Below are 19,496 nucleotides of genomic sequence, written 5' to 3'. Positions count from 1 at the left end.
AAGTTGAAGTGCTGAAGCTCTAACATGAGGGAGAGCTCCTCGTCCGCCCCGTTCTGACCCGTGTTATCTATCAAGCCCGACCTTGACCTGCTGCTACAGCTGAGGATGCCTCCAGGGACCGCGAGACAGAAGAAAACTAAAAGGAAAGCGTCGAATTTTCATATGCCACCGTCTGACCTACTCATAGATGAAAAGCTGCATTGGAGATTGATTTTCTTTTTTTTCTCTTCTTTTTATTCAAGCAGAGGTGACCTTTGACTGCAGCCGGGTAGAGACTGAACTCTTGCGAAAGGGTCAAATAGATGGATGTGTGGGACAGTTTCATTCAGGGTCAAACCATTTCCAAGAAAGGAAAAAAAAAAACCCACATTGAAATATATTGTTGTTTTGTACGGAAACGGACAAAGGTCCAGCTCATTAAGTTTGGCATATGAAACTGGACCACATTCGCCACCAAGATGATAATCTTCAAGACACTCTCACAAACATGCATGAATAATCTCGTGTGAGGTTTTACAGATGGTTCGAGGGTTTACTTGCTGAGCAAAATGTATCCTTTTCCACTGGTTTTCTCATGTTTTCATGGAAGATTTCCTTCCCTACACAGGAGTGAAGCAGAAAACATAATTTAACCAGGTTTAGCTTACATGAGCTGCACTTGTTATTTCTGATGTATTATTATCATTATTATTATTACTGGTGGTGGTGGTGCTATAAATTTGTTGGTTATTCTCGATATTCACAATTTGACTTATTATTAAACATATATTCTTTATTCTTCTTCTTGTTTTTACTGAAATCATATTTTGGGTCATTTGTTTTGACTCCAGAATGATTTACAACCCATTCGTTTGAAGCTAACAGCGTCCTGGAGATGTGCTGAAACGAGGCTGACGCGACATTTTCCCACAATAACATTCCTCGGGTGTTCTATTCTTACCTGGGATGCTGGCTAAGAGCAGAGCAGCAGTTAGTCATGGATCAGGGAATCTGTAACTCTGCGCTCGCGCCGCTCCATCTTGGTCTTCCTCACCCGTTTCCTGTGAGGAGAGTTGAATATTAATGAATGGTCCTTTTATTTGTTTGCTGAAAAGTTACGAGGTGGAGCGACGGGCTGTGGATTTATAAGAATGTCCAAGAGCAGCATTTTCTGATTCATTATTTTTCAGATATAACAGCATTGTAAAGGTATGAGGGTGTAATATTTGATTCACCCAGCTGGGTTGGACAGATGTGTTGCCACATTGTGTCGGTTACTAATACTGATAATAAAGTGAACTGACCCAGGGAAGCATCTTATCAACAGACTGGTCCATTCCGGTAATCATGCATCTGTGGGCCTATAAATGCACTCAATTCCCCAATATGCTTGAGTGAGGCTCTCCCAGGTGTGTTCCTAGTAAAGGCAATGAATAACAGAGCCAAACGAAACATTAACTCACTATTATCAATGTGCGTTGTTGCCTCACGGTGTAAGTTCAGATGATGCATCTCTGTATACCCGCTCCATTCCTGGTGTCTGCCGGTGTGGATCTGCTCATACGTAACACTTTCATCCATCCTGCACCTTTGGCAGCTGGGAGATAAAAATCTTTCCTACATCTGTTGAGAAATCAGGCCGCTGTCCCCCAAGATAACACTAGATTATCTCACTAGTTAAGATAGTTGCTGTATTCTGTGGAAACAAGCACAAAGAGTACATTCTTGTCCGAGTACTGTAGACAGTCAGGACCTTTTATACTCTGCGGTAATTGTACTTTACACATCCTCAACAAAGAACTTCTTTTAAGTTGTGATATTTGTTTTTGTCCCTCCCGTTCTGTTGACACATACCGAGCAGGCTTCAGGAATGTCATCATAGGTGGATGGTCCCTTATCACCTGCTCTCTCTCTCGTTCTCTCTCTCTCTCGTTCTCTCTCACACACACACACACACACACACACACACACACAGACTACTATCTACCAAACAATACGCTAAGCCTGTTTTTTTTTTTTTTTACAACAACACTATCAGGTCAAAATGTACAGCCGTGTGTACTTTTGAAGAAGATGTATTGCATAAGGTAACACAATATACGGGGCTGTCCGGTCGGCTTGTGATTGCCCAGCGTGATGGAGTTAGAAGTTTAGTTCCTGCTCGGAGTAGAAAAACATCTTGTCATCATTTTTCCCTGCATGTACAATTCATCAGCATCAGCAGCTGTCTGAAGAAACCAGCATAATTCTGTTCAAACTGTTCCCTGTTTTAAATATGTAGGAGGCCAAACTGATAATAACAAACGAGTTCTGTTTTCTGAGTCTGTGAGGCGACACCATGCGAGCACGCAGCTGCGAGGACATCAGAAGTACAGACAGCGATTGTTCTGGTTTTTTTTAAGTCATGAAAATATGTAAACAGATTATTTTATAATTTATTTCATCATTAGGAAGACGTAAACAATGTGAGGAGCAACTCCGGTACGGTAGGAGACCATCAGAACAAAGTCCTAAATCGGTAAAGCAAAGTCTTTCCATTATTGTGTTTTGATGCACATTTTGAAATATTTGCATTAGAAAAGACTGATGGATCTTTCTGGATATTCCCAAAGTTCGTCTCCAAGAATCATGCAAGGCGAGTGTGCGACCTCTTCTACTTCCTTATGATCTCAAAAAAAAAAGGTTCTTAAAAAGTCTCACTGGCTCTACAAAGAGCCATTACCCCTTAAAGAGCTTCCTTCATCGAGTGGTGGCACTTTGAGAGCTTGATCTGGTTCTTTAAAGAACCAAAGGTTCTTGATTTCTATTTGAGTTATTCAAACATGGTGAGTAACAGCATGAAATTAGACCTGCGACGAATGATTCGATGAACTGTTGATAAAATAAAAATCTTAAGAAAAAAACAGAAATGCAGCAAATTTTGAAAAAAAAAATACTTTGGGGGTTTAAAAATTACTTCTATGATTAAGTCCTTCTATAAAAAAAATAGCTGCCAAATGCTGTGTGCATACCTCAGTTTCTGCATGATGAAAATATGCATCGTTTAGCCAAATTCTCCAGTTTTCTTAAATAATTTGCTAGAAGTTGAAATGGAAACTTCTTTTTTGTTCGAGGTGTCACGAGGAACTTTGCTCTTAGGGTAGATGATTCCAGAGCTTAGAGATGGATGCCTCCTCTGATGAAGTTTCTATTTTTTTGAGAGGAAAGCTGAGCAACTTAACTGACCAGGTCAAGACATCCTGCTTGGATCAAATCTGAATCTACAAATACAACCAGACAGAGTGAACAGGAAATAAATAAGTCACAACTGGTTATGTTTTAAAAAATATGGATATTTTTGATGTACGTAGCACCGAACTATTCTGCCCCAGTGATACTTACAACTCCCTCATTTAAGTCCGTAACTATTGGAGATGAGCTCATTATAAACTCTGCAGGGGTTCCTCTAAACACCTGATGATCTCTCCAGAGGCGAGAGAGAGAGGTTTTTCATGCGTATTAGAATATCAGAAGGTTCTTCATCCAGACATTTTTGCAATTTTCTAACTTGTTCCTGAAGGCATTTCACGTCCATGTTGAAATCTCAAACATTCCGTCTTGAGTTGACCGCATCAATTAATGATTTCCACTCTTTACTCTTCCTTGTCAAGTGAACTTGAACTGAAGTGTTTTTTTATGACCCGACAACCCTAAAACCTGACCTCACCTATCGCCCTTTACTGGAACTGTCTTGCTGCTGTCGTCACTCGCAGAATCTTTCAACGCCACACACACCAAGCCCTTTCATTTCTTCCTGTCCTGGTATCTTGGGTCTCCTCCCCTTTGCTGTAGTTACCTGGTTAGTTGTGTGTGTGTGTGGGGGGGGGGGGTTATAAATACCCATCATCCCCTGCTTCGTTCTCAGAGTGAAGCCAACAACTCTGCTGGCAGTTTAAAGAATCATTAAGCTGTGTTTTCCTTCCTCAGAGAGACTCCTACCAAAGTTACTGCTCATCAGTCATTCTTCAAGTCATCAACGGGAGAGTATTAGCAACGGGAGAGCAGCTGAGAGCCTGCCGTTAAGGGATCAGCCATGCTTGGAGGCATCTGCACAGATTTGTTGGTCACAGTGACGCTTCTCCTTCTAAGTCAGGCAGGGACTCAATGCAGGCGAGTGTCATGACAAATTCAACTCAGACTGAAGCTGATATGTTTATTTGGAAGGTTTTTTTGTGCCTGAAAGTCAGTTTATTAATTCATAGTAAATGCTTTCTTCTTTTTTGAATTTTAGGGCTGAAAATGATATTTCATTAGTTACTTTACCAGATTGGAGGCAAAACTCAGGTGATTAAAAAGAAATCTGTCGCAACAGACATTCATGACAGACGGATGAATATAAAGTAAAGTAGAAATATTTTCCTCTCTTTCTAGAATATGTTACACAGTGCGTCTTTGACCGACACAATCACACAGCTTGTGACTGGACAAGAAGCGACCGATCTACAGGTACAGATGAAATCTTTCAGCTTTGCAATGGTTCTCTGTGACGCGATGATGAAATTAAAGTCAAATGTGTCTTTTGAGGCCAAACTCCAGGTCAGTTGTCACTTCGCTATGACTCGGCAGAGCTATATCACCTTTATTGTTGGTTCACCCTTTTGGAAGGGGGGGGGTCGGAATGTGGGTCCACAGTTCCGTTGTAATCTTGTGACTGAGTCTGGCTGTGTATCACTAATTGATCTGGAACAGGCTAATAATCTTTTATAGCCTGGTGTTCTCACCGGGGCAATCAAAGTAGAGGGCCTACACTTGAGGTTGAAATTTAGCACAAAACACTCTAAACAGCTATTTTGCATTTAATGATAATTACGCTGCAACAGATGTGCTTGCTGTGTTATTAAAAAAAAAAAAAAAAACAACCTGACAATAGAGGGGAAAGGTTTGGCATTTTCTGAGGTAATTAACATTATGATGCAACATAAAAGCTCGTCTCTAACCCACATAGTTAAAAATGTATTCGACTATTTTTTCTTATTAGTTAAAAGGAATAACACTGAGGTCAAAGTGAGACGTAAAAAGAAATTTCACTGTCTATGTTAACAATGACACCGTGTCGTACATTATCATTATTTATTATCCTTTTCACCTCCAGAAGATTTTGCAGTGGAAATATTAGAGAGCGGAGCTCTGGTTCAGGGGGAAGCCTGTCTAGAGTTCTGGTATCTGGCTCCAGCGTCGGCTAACGCGTCTGAGCTCCGAGCTCTGCTCAAAAGCAGCGCTGGCACGGTGGAGATCTGGAGCTCCCCCGCACACCCGAGGGATGCTTGGAGACAAGTGTTCCTGCCTCTACTCCTCATGGAATCAGGCACTCAGGTGAGATGGGACATTGTGATCGTGAACACAAATCTGTAATAAATGATTGTGCAGGTCTAAATAAATGATCTGCCTTTAAAAACAGGTTGTACTTGAAGCAGTTAAAGGAATGTCTGTGGACAGAGAGGTCACGTTTAATCAGATAGGAGTGAGGAGAGGCTCGTGTGGTGAGTATGTGTCCATGTCCAGAGCAGCTACAGTCACGGTGGTAACAGCAATACAGTCGTTCCTGTCGTAGACTACGATCAGTCCAGCTAACTGCAAAAGATGCTGCGCAGATATAAACTCAGAGGCTGGCAATAATATTTTTTTCATTGGCGTGAATAACGATTGTGACATAATAGGAAGGACTTAGTATAAAAAAATAGTTAATAACATTAAACATTTATACCTATCTGGTGTTATAAATCAATGTTTAACTGATCACACCTCCCACAGGACACCAGTGTGAACCAAACACCCAGTTCTGGACAGACGAGTCCAGCCGCTGCCTCTGTTCCGATGACGGACAGCTCGGCTGCTTCTCGTCTCAGTGCCCCGAGGGTCAAATCTGTGGGGGTCAAACAGGAAGCTCAGGGGGAATTTCCTCCTCTGGGATGTGTACAATACACAGTCACACAGACTGCAGCACATTTGATGGAGTGCTGTTCCGCTTCATGGCCCCCTGCACCTACATACTGGCTAAGGCCTGCTCACCTGCCGACGCCCTGCCCCCGTTCAGCGTGGAGGTGGTCAACGAGCAGAACGGGAACTCATCTTTGACGACTGTTCAGCAGGTCATTGTGAACATGGCAAACTTCAGAGTGTCCTTCGTGAAGAGGCAGACACATCGGGTTGTGGTGAGTTCCTATTGAGGGAGGTGGGACTAAAATGGATTCTGTTTACAGAGGGAGGCAGTTCCGACTCAGGCTGGGTACTGAAGTCTTTACTCTGAAGGTATCGACTGAAAAACATAGTAATAAAGAGTACCAACTCACAGTTCATCGATACCAAACTGCTGTACCTGTGGGCATAAGTGGGTGAGAGAACAGAGTAGCAGTTCGATGACACCAAATAGATCTGAAGGTATTTAAAGTGTATTGTGGTTTATTGGCTGAAGCTGTCACTAAGACTGAAATTTTTTTTAACAACTGAAATGACATTTTTATTATTACAGGCACCAAAACCCTACTGTAATTTAAGAGCCCCCCAAAAAAAACAAAACTAATGAATTAAATAGTTTTTTTTTTGTTTCACAATTGGAAAATTAAACAGTTAATCCAAATGGTCAGTTTCTAGCTCCTTTGGTTGTTTGTTTGTTTTGGGGGGTTTTGGGGGGGGGGGGGGGGGGGTTTTAGCCAAGTTGCAAAGCTGAAGCAGTAATTTCAGACCAAGTTGTCCTCAGGCAAAATAAATGTCACATTTGAATCCTGGAAATCAGTGTTATTTTCTTGAAAAGCTTTCATTATTCTTATTCCCTATCTCACATTGCACAGGTATTGAGGTGCCTCACTACCGAGGTTGACGTAGTGAGGTACCTTGTTAGTGTACTGGATAGAGCGGTTCCAATATCTGCAGCCCACCACTGATAAACTGACTCTACTGTAAAGTTTAGACTCATGTATGTCTTGGAATTCCTGAGTGTCTTATCGGTTCAGTCTTATCAGTTTGTATCCGTCTGCAGAATAGCGCTTTTTATGCAAACTGTCTGATAAAGAGAGTCGCCAGTCATGACTACTAAGGAAAGACATGTAAAGCTGATATCTCCCCTCAGGTAAACGGGATCTGGAGGAAGCTTCCTCTACACCTCGGCAGCGGTTCTGTCAACATCACCAGTAACCCAGCGGCTGTCGTCTTGGGAACCAGTTTTGGCCTTTTGGTGTCGTATGACAATGCCGGTGCTGTCCATATCGCCCTGCCGTCTACCTACTCAGATAAAGTCTGTGGCTTGTGCGGCAACTTTAACCGCCGTACGTTTGATGACTTCAGAAGGCCTGACGGTACATATGCAGAAGACGCCACGGCTCTGGCTGAGAGCTGGCAGACCAGGGAGACTGGCTCCTCCTGCAAAACCATTCTAGTACCTCACCATTGTGATCCGCTGGAGCAGGCCGAGTATTCCAATGAGCTGTTCTGCGGAGGACTCCTCTCTAGAACCGGACCCTTCTCTGGCTGCCACGCAGTCCTGGGGGCCGAGAGTTACTTCAGGGGCTGTCTGACCGACATGTGCTCTACTCACGGAGACCCGCTGGTGCTATGTGAGACCTTACAGGCCTACGCTGACGTCTGTCAGGAGGCTGGGGTCACGATACCTCAATGGAGAAACTCAACATTCTGCTGTATGTTGCTTCATTACTTCCTCCTTTCATTTGTAATTGTTCAACTATTAAATCAGAGAAAATGGTGTCAAATAATGACAGTCAACTTAATGATTTCTCTTCAGCTCTTGAGTGTGGTGACAACAGCCACTACAACTCATGTGCTGAGGGATGCCCCGACGTGTGCTCCAGTCTGGATTTAGCCGGCGCCTCCTGTGGAAGCTGTGAGGAACGATGCGAGTGCAACTATGGCTTCAAACTGAGTGGAGGGAAGTGTGTCCCCGCAGAGGACTGTGGGTGCTGGTATCAGGGAAAACACTACGAGGTAAGTAAGGCAGACGAACAGAGCACAATTACACCAGACTTCCTTCCCCTTTTTATTTATTCCCACTTTGATTTACAGAAAGGAGCAACATTCTTGGAGGGAGAGTGTGAGCAGCAGTGTCAGTGCACGGGTGGTAATAACGTGAGGTGCACTCGAATGCAATGTGAAGACAATCATGTTTGTAAGGTTAAAGATGGGGTCAAAGGCTGCTTTGCCTTCAAACCTGCCACCTGCAGCGTGTACGGCGATCCTCACTATATCACCTACGACGGGATGGCGTATGATTTTCAAGGGGGATGCGCCTACACGCTGACCACCACGTGTGGAGGGGAAAGTTCAGTGCAGTTCACGGTGACCGGACACAACAAGCACCCTCACCTTCAGAACTTCACCCGGTCCAAGCTGGACGCTGTGACTCTTCAGGTTGAGGATTTGTTCATCACCCTGAATCAGAGCGGAAATGTCTATGTAAGCAAAATCATCAAACATTTTCAACCAACTTCTCTGTCCTGCAGTGGTGACAGGTTTCTCATGCTCGCACAACAGTGTCTGCCAAAGGCCAGCGTTCTATATTTGGTGTGTCATTAGTCTATATTATCTACTGCAATTCATTCATGACTCTGGTTAATGGCTGTGGTATCAGTGCACCCGTGTTTATAGGGGTCATTTATATGTCAGGTCATACGTGGAAGACAGTTGTTAGTCATTCAGCTTACCAGAAATCACAGACTAACAGCTGATTTCAACTTCTCCGGAGTTGCAAAACTGCTCACTTCATTTTAAGACATTAAAGAACGACTACTAGTAACAAACTCTTCTCTCTCTAGGTGAACAAAAGCCGTGTTGAACTTAACTATTCCACCAGTGGTGCTTATGGTTCTGTCTGGATCAACAACAAAAACGACTATATTGTCTTAGAGACGACCTTTGGCCTCAGAATGATGATAGACGGGCAGAGCAGACTCTTCGTACAAGTGGATGAGCGCTACAAGTATGAGCTGGGTGGATTGTGTGGCACCTATTCTGAGCAGCAGGACGACGACTTCATCAAACCAGGAGGACAAAACACTACTGACGTGTTTGAGTTTGCTGACAGCTGGAGGGTGCTGGACAGCAACGAGTGAGTTACTTTGACTATGGGTAGATACGATGGAGTATCAGCACACTTAAGATTACGAAATAAACAGGGCTACACGTTGTTTTAGCAAACCGACAAAGTAAACAAAACAACGAATGTCGTCTAATGTGAAATATGAAATAGCTTAACACAGACATTGTAGGGCACATCATCAGGTTAACAATTATAACTCGCTAACGTGCTAAATCAACATACACTTTAAAAACTGCAACAACAATAAAAAACAGCATGTTACCTTCGTCACTGTAGGAAAGCTAATATCTACCATTAGCATGACCCCAAACCATCGTTAGCAGTAGCTGAGCTCATGTTTCCCTATCCCCATTGGTTTAGTCGTGTGCTAGGCAAGGTTTAGAAGGCTTGGAAGCCAAGCAACTGACTGTGCTGTGGATACAGTCCATCGAGGCAGGCCACAAACATCCAACTACATCACAAACCCTGAACCTTACACCCAAAGTGTTCTGCATTTTATCCCCCCCCCCCCCCCCCTCTGAATTTGTTCCTTAGGTAGCTGGATATGTTTTGGAGTTTTTAGACAACTGCAGTGATCCCTGCAGCAGAAAATAAGAGTGTTTCCTGACTCTGCACACAGCAGCATCATTTTATTGATTGTTTTAATCTCTTGACAACCCTGATCAATCAGGACCCCAGTAATTAATTAGTGTTGTTCCACCAATCCAAAAGGTCACACCCCCACTCATGTTCATACAGTGACATTATTTCGAATAAAGTAGCTGTCCGCAAATCCTGAACAGATTTTTCTAGATTTTCCCTTTATTTATTTATTTTGTGTGTTGTATTGATGATTTTTTTTAACTAATGCAACAACACTGAAGCAAAGAAACTGAGGAACTGTTGTACAACCCTTGTCTACGCATATTCAACATTGTTCAGCCATAGTAAAGACAGACTAACAAGACCTAAAAATAAATAATGGAAAGGAATATATATTTACAGGTATCTCAATCTGAACAAGCCAATAATATAGAGGCTTTTTTTTAACCAGTTTCCTCTCATACAAGAAGATCTGATCTGGATGTCTGAATTAATAAGGTTAGTTACAAATGATCATGTCTGACACAGGTAACAGTCTAACCTTCTCCTCCTCCAGGTGCATTGTTTCTCCAAATGAACCCAGACTCTGTGATTTAGAGGAGGAGCACCAAGCCTACTTTGAGTGTTCCGCTCTATTGGGAGATGCTTTCGAGCCCTGCCATGAAACCATTCATCCAAGCACCTTTGTCAATAGCTGTGTGTTTGACTACTGCGCTACGAGTGGAGACCGATTCACCCTTTGTGAATCTCAAAAGTCCTATGCGGCTGCCTGCCAGATTGCAGGAGTAAAGCTGCCCAACTGGCAGACACACACAGCCTGTGGTGAGTCAGACGTGATTGAATAATCCAAAAAAATTCCAATTAAAAGTTCTTATTCGCTGATTTTCTTCCCTACTACCTTTTATGTGTGCTCCTGCTTTGCATTGTTTTACTATTATGTTACATAAGAACATTACTTCTTGGACCCTGTGTCATTTTATTTGTTTTATCAGTGGCAATAATCAAAGACGGAAATTATTACCCCCAATACAAAATAACACCTACAATGCCAGAGGCTACATTAGCAAACTCATTTCCTTCTTTTTTCTGTTTGTTTGGCGTATTGTTTTGTTCACAGCTGAACTCCCCACCACCGCTACAACTCTTCCACCAACTCCATCTCCTCCCTCTCCAACACCAGATCACACTTGTAAGAGCATTCAGAGTTGCGAAGGTTTCTCTCGAAACGCAAACACAACGAAATTGTTCGTTACACTTTGGATAATTTAGTTTGATGTATTTTGCTTTGCACCGCTACAATTTCAAACTCATACTGTATGAATGCACTCCAATGTTGATCATCTACAGATTGGATTAAGACATACTTTGAATTAAATTATATGTGTTTAAACCTTAATGCATATTTCATGGTTTTTATATGCTTTTTTTTAGTCTGTCCCTTGAACTGCGACTTTGAGAAAAATCTGTGTGGTTGGGAGCAGCTCATACAGGACAGTTTTGATTGGTCAAGACATTCCGGCCCCACCCCATCAAACCCGACTGGACCCAACCAAGACCACACCACTGGAGGTAACTCCAAACATAGTCATCACTTCTCTAACATTGTTCTTTTATAGTAACTCGTAGTGATTCAGTGTATCTGTTCCCTTAGAGGGCTTCTATATGTACATTGAAGGAAGTAATGTGTTCCACGGAGACTCGGCCCGTCTTTTGAGCTCACAGTGTCATTACAATGGCCCACTGTGCCTGGACTTCTGGTACCATATGTATGGTTCAGCATCAGCCATGGCCCTCAACATCTACCTGCTGAAAGCCAATAAGGCTACCAAGCTGTGGTCCAAACTTAACAACCAGGGACCAGAATGGCATCGAGGAAATGTTGACCTCAGCGTCATTGGTCCTTTCCAAGTAGGTCTCCCACTGTGTCAAACATCGAGTACACAAACAGGATGATGGTGCGTCCATTCTTAGTTTGTTTATTCTCCTACTGTCAGATCATAGTGGAGGGAATACGAGGATCTAATGATCTATCAGATGTGGCAATAGATGATTTTTCCATCCATTTTGGCTCATGCTCAGGTAATCTCGGAGAAAATGTTGATTAATAATTTACCATGATACAAGCTTATTCCACTAATACTGACCCCTGGGTTTTAACTCCACATTTAAACAGTGTAATCTACCACTTCCTTTAGGTACCCACCCTGGCCTGGTGAGTGGAACTAAACCTCCACCCGCAACAGCAGAAGTGGCCCCCTTACATCCAGGTCAGCGTAGACAAAGCTATAGTTTATAGTTAATTGTCTGTCAGCAAGAGGGAAGCCTGGTTACAAATTAACATTTATGTTTAGCACAATAAATACTGAATCTGCAATTCTGACAAGCAATTGAAGTTAAAGATTGCCTGAACTTTTAGGAAGCTTCACAAGAACAGAACTACTTTGTTCACGTTAATGTTTTATTCCCATCATAGTCTGCAGTTTCGACTGTAGCTTTGACAGCAACCTTTGCAGCTGGAGTCAGATGATCACGGATGCGTTTGATTGGACGTGGCAGAGAGGCTCTACGCCGACCCTGATGACGGGACCCTCTGCTGACCACACTGGCGGTAATACAAGTTTTCTATGTAATATTATAAATAGAAGCAAAATACAGAGATCACACTTTATGATTAGGAGACTCTGTTCCTCTGTGGAAAAAGTAACTGATACGTTCCACTTCACCAGATGGGCGCTATCTTTACATCGAAGGCAACAGCGCGACATACGGAGACACGGCGCGTCTCATCAGCTCCCAATGTGTTGACTCTGGTCCTCAATGTCTGCAGTTCTGGTACCATATGTACGGCTCGGCCGATACAATGGGCCTCCATGTGTATTTGCTGCAGAACAGATTGGCCGAGGCTGTGTGGTGGAAGAGGAATGATCAAGGAAATATGTGGCACATGGCTCAAGTGGACTTGACAACCACTGGACATTTCCAGGTTGGTCACTTCCGTCGGGTTTCAGATTTTTGTCCTGGATTAGTAGAATATTGAAGGTAAACACCGATTTTGGGGACACGTACTTATTTTTCTCTAATTTTTTGTTCCAGGCAGACAGATAACCTCTTTTCTCCTCGTGCATTACACACTGACTGCTAGTTACTGCAGCTTTGCTGAAACTAACACCGGCAGGTTTTTGTCTGCATCATTAGAAGCGTTGTGTATAACATCTAAAGTGGAAAATGTTAAAAATTAAAGATGTCCTCATTTTATTATGAATTGTTTACATTACAGTTAAGCTAACTAGCAGTCAACCTACCGGAGGTGCTCTTAAGGCATTTACCTGTATGTCTGGCACTAAAAATTATAAGCAATAAGCATATGTCCCCACAAACTGGCGTGTTCATGAACACAAAGAGACTTCTTACCAATCAATTGCACTTCCTGACTCAGATCATCATCGAGGGTCGCAGGGGCTCCAATGAAGAATCTGATGTAGCCATAGATGACATTCGGCTCTATCGAGGCCGATGCTCTGGTAAGAAATATACATACATAATTAGTGCACCTAAACCATATTGCCTATTTCACGAGCTCTCTTGTGTTTCATATTAAAATACATTACTGCCACTTTTATTCAATTTTTTTTCTCCATTCTTATGTTTTCAGGGATAAGCAGTGTTGTGACAACAAGCCCTCCCAAACCTGTGGGAAACACCACAGCTCCTCCAAGTGTCACTGAGCCAGTCACTGCAGTTTCAGAGGCTCCTGTGGTAAATGTGACTGCTCACTTCCCTGTTACAGCTCAGCCACCTGCTGCTAATGTCACCATTCATCCCATTCCTGGTACAGCAACATTCTTACCACACCCAGGTACGCTGATGGATCCCCAGCAGCTCTTGCACCCTGGACTTTTGAAATCTTTGTTTCAGTATCCATTTTTTTAATGTGATTTTTTTTTTTTATTTACTGTCACTGATTTAATGTCTCTGACTTTCCAGTATGTCAACTCCACTGTAATTTTGAACAAGACATTTGTCAGTGGAACCAATTGCTGACTGATGTTTTTGACTGGACGAGGCATAAAGGCTCAACTCCTACGATGATGACGGGGCCTTCATCAGATCACACCACTGGAGGTAGATGAACTTCTCACGCCTCCTGAAGTTTAGCCTTTTCCATGTTTAAAAAACAAACTAACAGTGGAGTTTTTACCGGCCCTGACTCTAACCAACATACCTCCTTTGTCATAATCCAGATGGCCAGTATCTTTACATCGAAGGCAACAGCGCGACATACGGAGACACGGCGCGTCTCATCAGCTCCCAATGTTCTGACTCTGGTCCTCAATGTCTGCAGTTCTGGTACCATATGTACGGCTCGGCCGATACAATGGGCCTCCATGTGTATTTGCTGCAGAACAGATTGGCCGAGGCTGTGTGGTGGAAGAGGAATGATCAAGGAAATATGTGGCACATGGCTCAAGTGGACTTGACAACCACTGGACATTTCCAAGTGAGAACAGTTTATGTTTGCATGTGTTCAAAAATGGATGACAAGAATATAATAATAGGAATCTGCTCTCCTCAGAGTTGAGGGATTTTCTCTGCAGTAGGAGAAAAAGAAAGAACTAACAGATGTACTGAGCATGTGCATTAACTTTTAAAATAGGTCATCTTCGAGGGGCGGCGAGGTTCAAATGAGCATTCGGATGTGGCCATAGATGATGTATCACTTCATCGTGGATACTGTGCAGGTAAGCCTAACCTTCGTCTGACATTACATTTAAACTACAACCAGAATAACTAAAAACTGACTTTATTACAGACCTGATTAAACCTGTTCCCACACCCTTGGATCCAGTTACAACCAGAGCTCCCGAGCCTACCATACCTACAGCCGGTCGCACTGAAACTCAACCACAGCAACAGACAACAAGTAAACTAGAACCACCAGCCACTGAGACTCAGACACAACTGGGAACAACTGTTGGACCACACCCCCCAACTACAGCTGGACCACGCCCTCCGACTACAGTTGGACCACGCCCTCCGACTACAGTTGGACTAGAACCTTCAACAACATCTGGACCACAGCCTCCAACCACTCCTGGACCACAACCTTCGACCACAGCTGGACCACACCCTCAAACTACAGCTGGACCACACCCTCCAACTACAGCTGGACCACACCATCCAACTACAGCTGGACCACACCCTCCAACTACAGCTGGACCACACCATCCAACTACAGCTGGACCACACCATCCAACTACAGCTGGACCACACCATCCAACTACAGCAGGATCACACCCTCCAACTACAGCTGGATCACACCATCCAAGTACAGCTGGACCTCACCATCCAACTACAGCTGGACCACACCCTCCAACTACAGCTGGACCACACCCTCCAAGTACAGCAGGATCACACCCTCCAACTACAGCTGGATCACACTCTCCAACTACAGCTGGACCACACCATCCAACTACAGCTGGACCACACCTTCCAACTACAGCTGGACCACACTCTCCAACTACAGCTGGACCACACCATCCAACTACAGCAGGACCACACCATCCAACTACAGCTGGACCACACCATCCAACTACAGCTGGACTACACCCTCCAACTACAGCTGGACCACACCCTCCAACTACAGCTGGACCACACCATCCAAGTACAGCTGGACCACACCCTCCAACTACAGCTGGACTACACCATCCAACTACAGCTGGACCACACCATCCAACTACAGCTGGACCACACTCTCCAACTACAGCTGGACCACACCATCCAACTACAGCTGGACCACACCATCCAACTACAGCTGGACTACACCATCCAAGTACAGCTGGACCACACCCTCCAACTACAGCTGGACTACACCATCCAACTACAGCTGGACTACACCATCCAACTACAGCTGGACAACACGCTCCAACTACAGCTGGACCACACCCTCCAACTACAGCTGGACCACACCTTCCAACTACAGCTGGACCACACCATCCAACTACAGCTGGACCACACCCTCCAACTACAGCTGGACCACACCATCCAACTACAGCTGGACCACACCATCCAAGTACAGCTGGACCACGCCCTCCAACTACAGCTGGACTACACCATCCAAGTACAGCTGGACCACACCTTCCAACTACAGCTGGACCACACTCTCCAACTACAGCTGGACCACACCATCCAAGTACAGCAGGACCACACCTTCCAACTACAGCTGGACCACACCCTCCATCTACAGCTGGATCACACCATCCAAGTACAGCTGGACCACACCATCCAACTACAGCAGGACCACACCATCCAACTACAGCTGGACCACACCCTCCAACTACAGCTGGAACACACCCTCCAACTACAGCTGGACCACACCCTTCCACCACTCCTGCACCACAACCTTCAACCACAGCTGAACAACTACCTTCAAAACCCTCATCCACAGCTGGACCACACCTTCCAATAACAGATGGACCACACCCTCCAACCACAGCTTCATCACCACCTTCAACCACTCCTAGACCAAAACCTTCGACCACCTCTGAACCACAACATCCTACTACAGCTGAAGAACTACCTTCAACTACTCCTGTACCAAACCCTCCAGTTACAGCTGGGCAAAAACCATCAACCACAGCTGGACCACCACCTTCAACCACTCCTGGACGACAACCTCCTACCACAGCTGGAAAACCAACTTCAACCACACCTGGACTACAGTACACATCAGCTCTACCACAACCCACAACACCTTCACCTCAACCCACAACAACTATTAAACCACATCCACCTGCAACAACCACACCACCACCTGTCACGACAGCAAGACCACAGCTGCCAACAAGTAAGACCTTTACATTGGTTTAGTTAGATACTAATGTGCTAGAGTAAACAATGACAGATCAATCTTATTTATAAAGATTGCATTTTATTGTAATTTTATGTTCATATGTAAAATGCAATGTGTGTATTACATCTATGTCTCTCTAGCGCCCTTGTGCCCAGACAATAGTCACTACACTGCTTGTATCCCTGCCTGCAACCCGACCTGCAGATATCTGCACGGTCCTCCACAATGCAGTCGCCATGAGGCCTGTCAGGGGGGATGTGTGTGTGATGACGGGTACGTGCTGAAAGACGCAGTGTGTGTGCCTATCAAGCAGTGTGGATGTGTGGACAGAGATGGCAACAAATATCATGTAAGTGACAGCTGACTTGACTTGACTTGAAATAAACAGGATGATTTTCTGAAAGTCAAAGCAGTATTGGCTAAAATGGTACACCCCTGTGAAGGATGATCTCTTTTCCTCTTATTTTAGTTCAGCCAAGTGTGGTACACCAACCACTGCACTGAGAAATGTGAATGCGAGAGACACAACGGTGTTGGGACAATTGACTGTGATGATGAGGATGAGTGTGATGGACATGATATCTGCCTTCAAAATGAGGAGGGCCGTTATTACTGCCAGGCTACAGGTGCTGTACATGAGTCCTTTCAACTCCGTGATTTTAAAAGATTATTTTTAATCTTTTTCGCCTCATTCTGAATTGTTCTCTTGCTGCTCTACAGGCTTTGATGAGTGCACCATTGGGGGGGAACCTGAGTACAAAACCTTTGATAACATGAGGCATGACTTTGAGGGAGAACATTCTTACGTGCTGGTCCGAACCAAGAACTTGCCAAATAACTTTCAAGATGTCTACATAGAGAGAATCAATATGCAGGGTATAGATGATGAAGATGATGATCATCATGATGGTGACAGTAGCAGTGAGGAGGACCGTTTTCACGGGGATGACAGTGATTATGAGGAAGATGACGACGATGATGATGACGATGACAGTGAGGAGCACGAGGGGCACCACAGATTACAAGCTCTTATGATGACAGTGTACAATCATACTGTGGAGTTCAAGAGGAATCGGAGGCTGATCGTAAGTATGGAGGTCCTTTTAAAAATACAAGTACACGCTAGTGCATTGTTTTCCACAATCTTAACAAATTGTGGGCGGCATGTTACCAAAGAGTTGGGTTGTCCAGTCTTAAATTAGGGAACAAGGAAATGCTAACTCCCTTAGCATGAGCTAAGGGTGGGGGTTTTCTTTCCAAAAATCGCAAGCTATTGGTAGTGACTGAATGAATGAAACTATGGATGCAAGCAGATGAAAAAGTGTCTTACTGCTAACTTACATGACTCACTTTCACGCCCGTGGGGGTCATTCAAGACTGACTGGCACTAGCTTATCCAGGAGTTTACAACTTGATTGCCTGTAGAGCATTTTTTGCATCATAAACACAGAGTTTTTGTTCATCAAATACAATATATTTCTGCAGGCCCCTGTGGCAGATGACATGTTCAATTACACTTCATCTAGAAGGACTTTGCACCCTTTGTGGGATAAATATGACAGGGGGAGAGAAGGAACGTTACCGAATGCCTGAATTAAAATGATTTTTTTAAACATGATTCACCAATATTTAAAAAAAAGACTGTTAGTCTACAGCCACATAGTGGATGGTGATGTAAATGTAATGTTAGCTTTTGCTCTGACAACATCCCTCCCCTCTTCTCTGACTCCAGGTGGACGGGAGGAGAGTTTATACTCCCATTTCACCAAGTCCTGGTTTAAACATCTGGAGGCATTCCTCTCGCATCTATCTGAAGGCCGACTTTGGCCTCGCAGTGAAGTTTGACGGACGCAGTCGAGCAGGTAACTACTGGGGCGGGAGGGGGCAGTCAGGAACGATTGTGGTGTGAACACCGTCTGAACCACAGTCAATCAATCAAAGCAGCATTTCATGCCTGCTTTGACAGATTAAAAAATTCTATTCTTATTTTGTTAATAAAGAAATGAGTCAGCAATGAGTGGTTTTTCTGAGTCAATCTCAGAAGGACATCCGTGACAAAATAGTTTTGTAACATAATATCTGGCGTCGTGGCAAGCAGGAAATAACACACATTTATCCCTATGATGTTACAGTGTAGACACTTGCACTACATTGTTTAACTTTACATGCATCTTTAGGCACCTTGGATTTATTGTTTTGAGTGTGACTGAAGTGACATTGTACTGCTGATATTTTTTTCTTGCAGAAATAAGACTTCCACACGTATATAAAAGACGGGTGGAGGGTCTCTGTGGGAACTTTGACGGAAGAAAGATGAATGACCGGATGAAGCCAGACGGCACCATGGCCAAAACTGTTAAAGAGTTTGGAGAGAGCTGGAGAGTTTGAAAATCCAATGAATGTAAAATGAATAAATAAATAACACATGGCACTTAAAACACCTCTGTGGAAGTTGTGACCACTGAAGAATTTGGCAGAATTACTGAGGTTTTTCTTGGACTGTACACTTCTTCAAAATGGCAGTTTTCAACTTCCAATTTCAGAGTGCAATAAATCTGGAATAATGAGAACATCAGTCAAATATACACACTGTATATCGTTGAGAAAATATTTTCCCCATTGCGCTTATTGCACATTACTGCACACGATCTTGCAATTTAGCATTGCAAGCTTCACGGTATCTATGTTTCATCTGAAGTTACTCTCTTTAAAGTATCTTCACTTTGTCGTGAGACATTTTGTACTTTGTGAGAATGCATTTATTTTACTTCTCTGTTGTCATCTGTTCTATTTATTCAAAGGAGCATTGTCACTCGTGCATATGACCATATGACCTGAAACAAAAATGGCTTCATTGTGTCAAACCATACACTACATGTATTGTTTTTGTTCACCTGCAATAAATGTTCACTCAAAGTGTTGTCTCGATCGGTGGTAATGTGTTCTGACTGTACTGTGCGTGTGTAGACACATTAACATTCCTTCCATAGCTGCAGTAAG

At 43.7% G+C, this 19,496-nt stretch overlaps 1 protein-coding gene and 1 long non-coding RNA gene across 4 annotated transcripts; one reads left to right on the top strand and one right to left on the bottom strand.

The window, feature by feature from the left end:
• Nucleotides 1-318: 318 nt before the first annotated feature.
• On the bottom strand, nucleotides 319-1,711 carry LOC147261519 (uncharacterized). Its single transcript, XR_015116114.1, has 3 exons — nucleotides 1,443-1,711; nucleotides 941-1,040; nucleotides 319-599 (listed from the first exon to the last, which is right to left on the bottom strand). It is a non-coding gene; the product is annotated as an uncharacterized LOC147261519 (long non-coding RNA).
• A 2,185-nt stretch (nucleotides 1,712-3,896) lies between these two features.
• On the top strand, nucleotides 3,897-19,386 carry LOC147261518 (uncharacterized). 3 transcript variants are annotated; one of them, XM_086203569.1, is made up of 29 exons: nucleotides 3,897-4,128; nucleotides 4,250-4,302; nucleotides 4,390-4,464; nucleotides 5,114-5,331; nucleotides 5,417-5,498; nucleotides 5,770-6,170; nucleotides 7,085-7,649; nucleotides 7,754-7,953; nucleotides 8,032-8,421; nucleotides 8,781-9,073; nucleotides 10,203-10,468; nucleotides 10,764-10,835; nucleotides 11,078-11,215; nucleotides 11,298-11,554; nucleotides 11,641-11,725; nucleotides 11,842-11,913; nucleotides 12,120-12,254; nucleotides 12,373-12,629; nucleotides 13,083-13,167; nucleotides 13,299-13,502; nucleotides 13,631-13,768; nucleotides 13,888-14,144; nucleotides 14,301-14,385; nucleotides 14,457-16,490; nucleotides 16,637-16,845; nucleotides 16,966-17,122; nucleotides 17,217-17,581; nucleotides 18,229-18,358; nucleotides 18,742-19,386. In XM_086203569.1, exons 1-29 carry the CDS (start codon nucleotides 4,052-4,054, stop codon nucleotides 18,882-18,884), a joined length of 7,443 nt encoding a protein of 2,480 aa, XP_086059695.1. In that variant the 5' UTR covers nucleotides 3,897-4,051; the 3' UTR covers nucleotides 18,885-19,386. The 3 variants fall into 3 exon arrangements, with proteins under 3 accessions (XP_086059695.1, XP_086059694.1, XP_086059696.1); XM_086203568.1 differs by having other exon boundaries at nucleotides 5,111-5,331; XM_086203570.1 differs by lacking the exon at nucleotides 10,764-10,835 and having other exon boundaries at nucleotides 5,111-5,331.
• Nucleotides 19,387-19,496: the final 110 nt, after the last annotated feature.

The sequence above is a fragment of the Aulostomus chinensis genome, chromosome 5 (assembly GCF_037954235.1).
Source record: "Aulostomus chinensis isolate RoL2024-O1b breed Wild chromosome 5, RoL_Achi_v1.0, whole genome shotgun sequence".
Classification (NCBI taxonomy): Eukaryota; Metazoa; Chordata; class Actinopteri; order Syngnathiformes; family Aulostomidae; genus Aulostomus; species Aulostomus chinensis.
The sequence above is the reverse complement of the archived record's forward strand: the minus strand, read 5'-3'. Positions and strand labels throughout refer to the sequence as shown.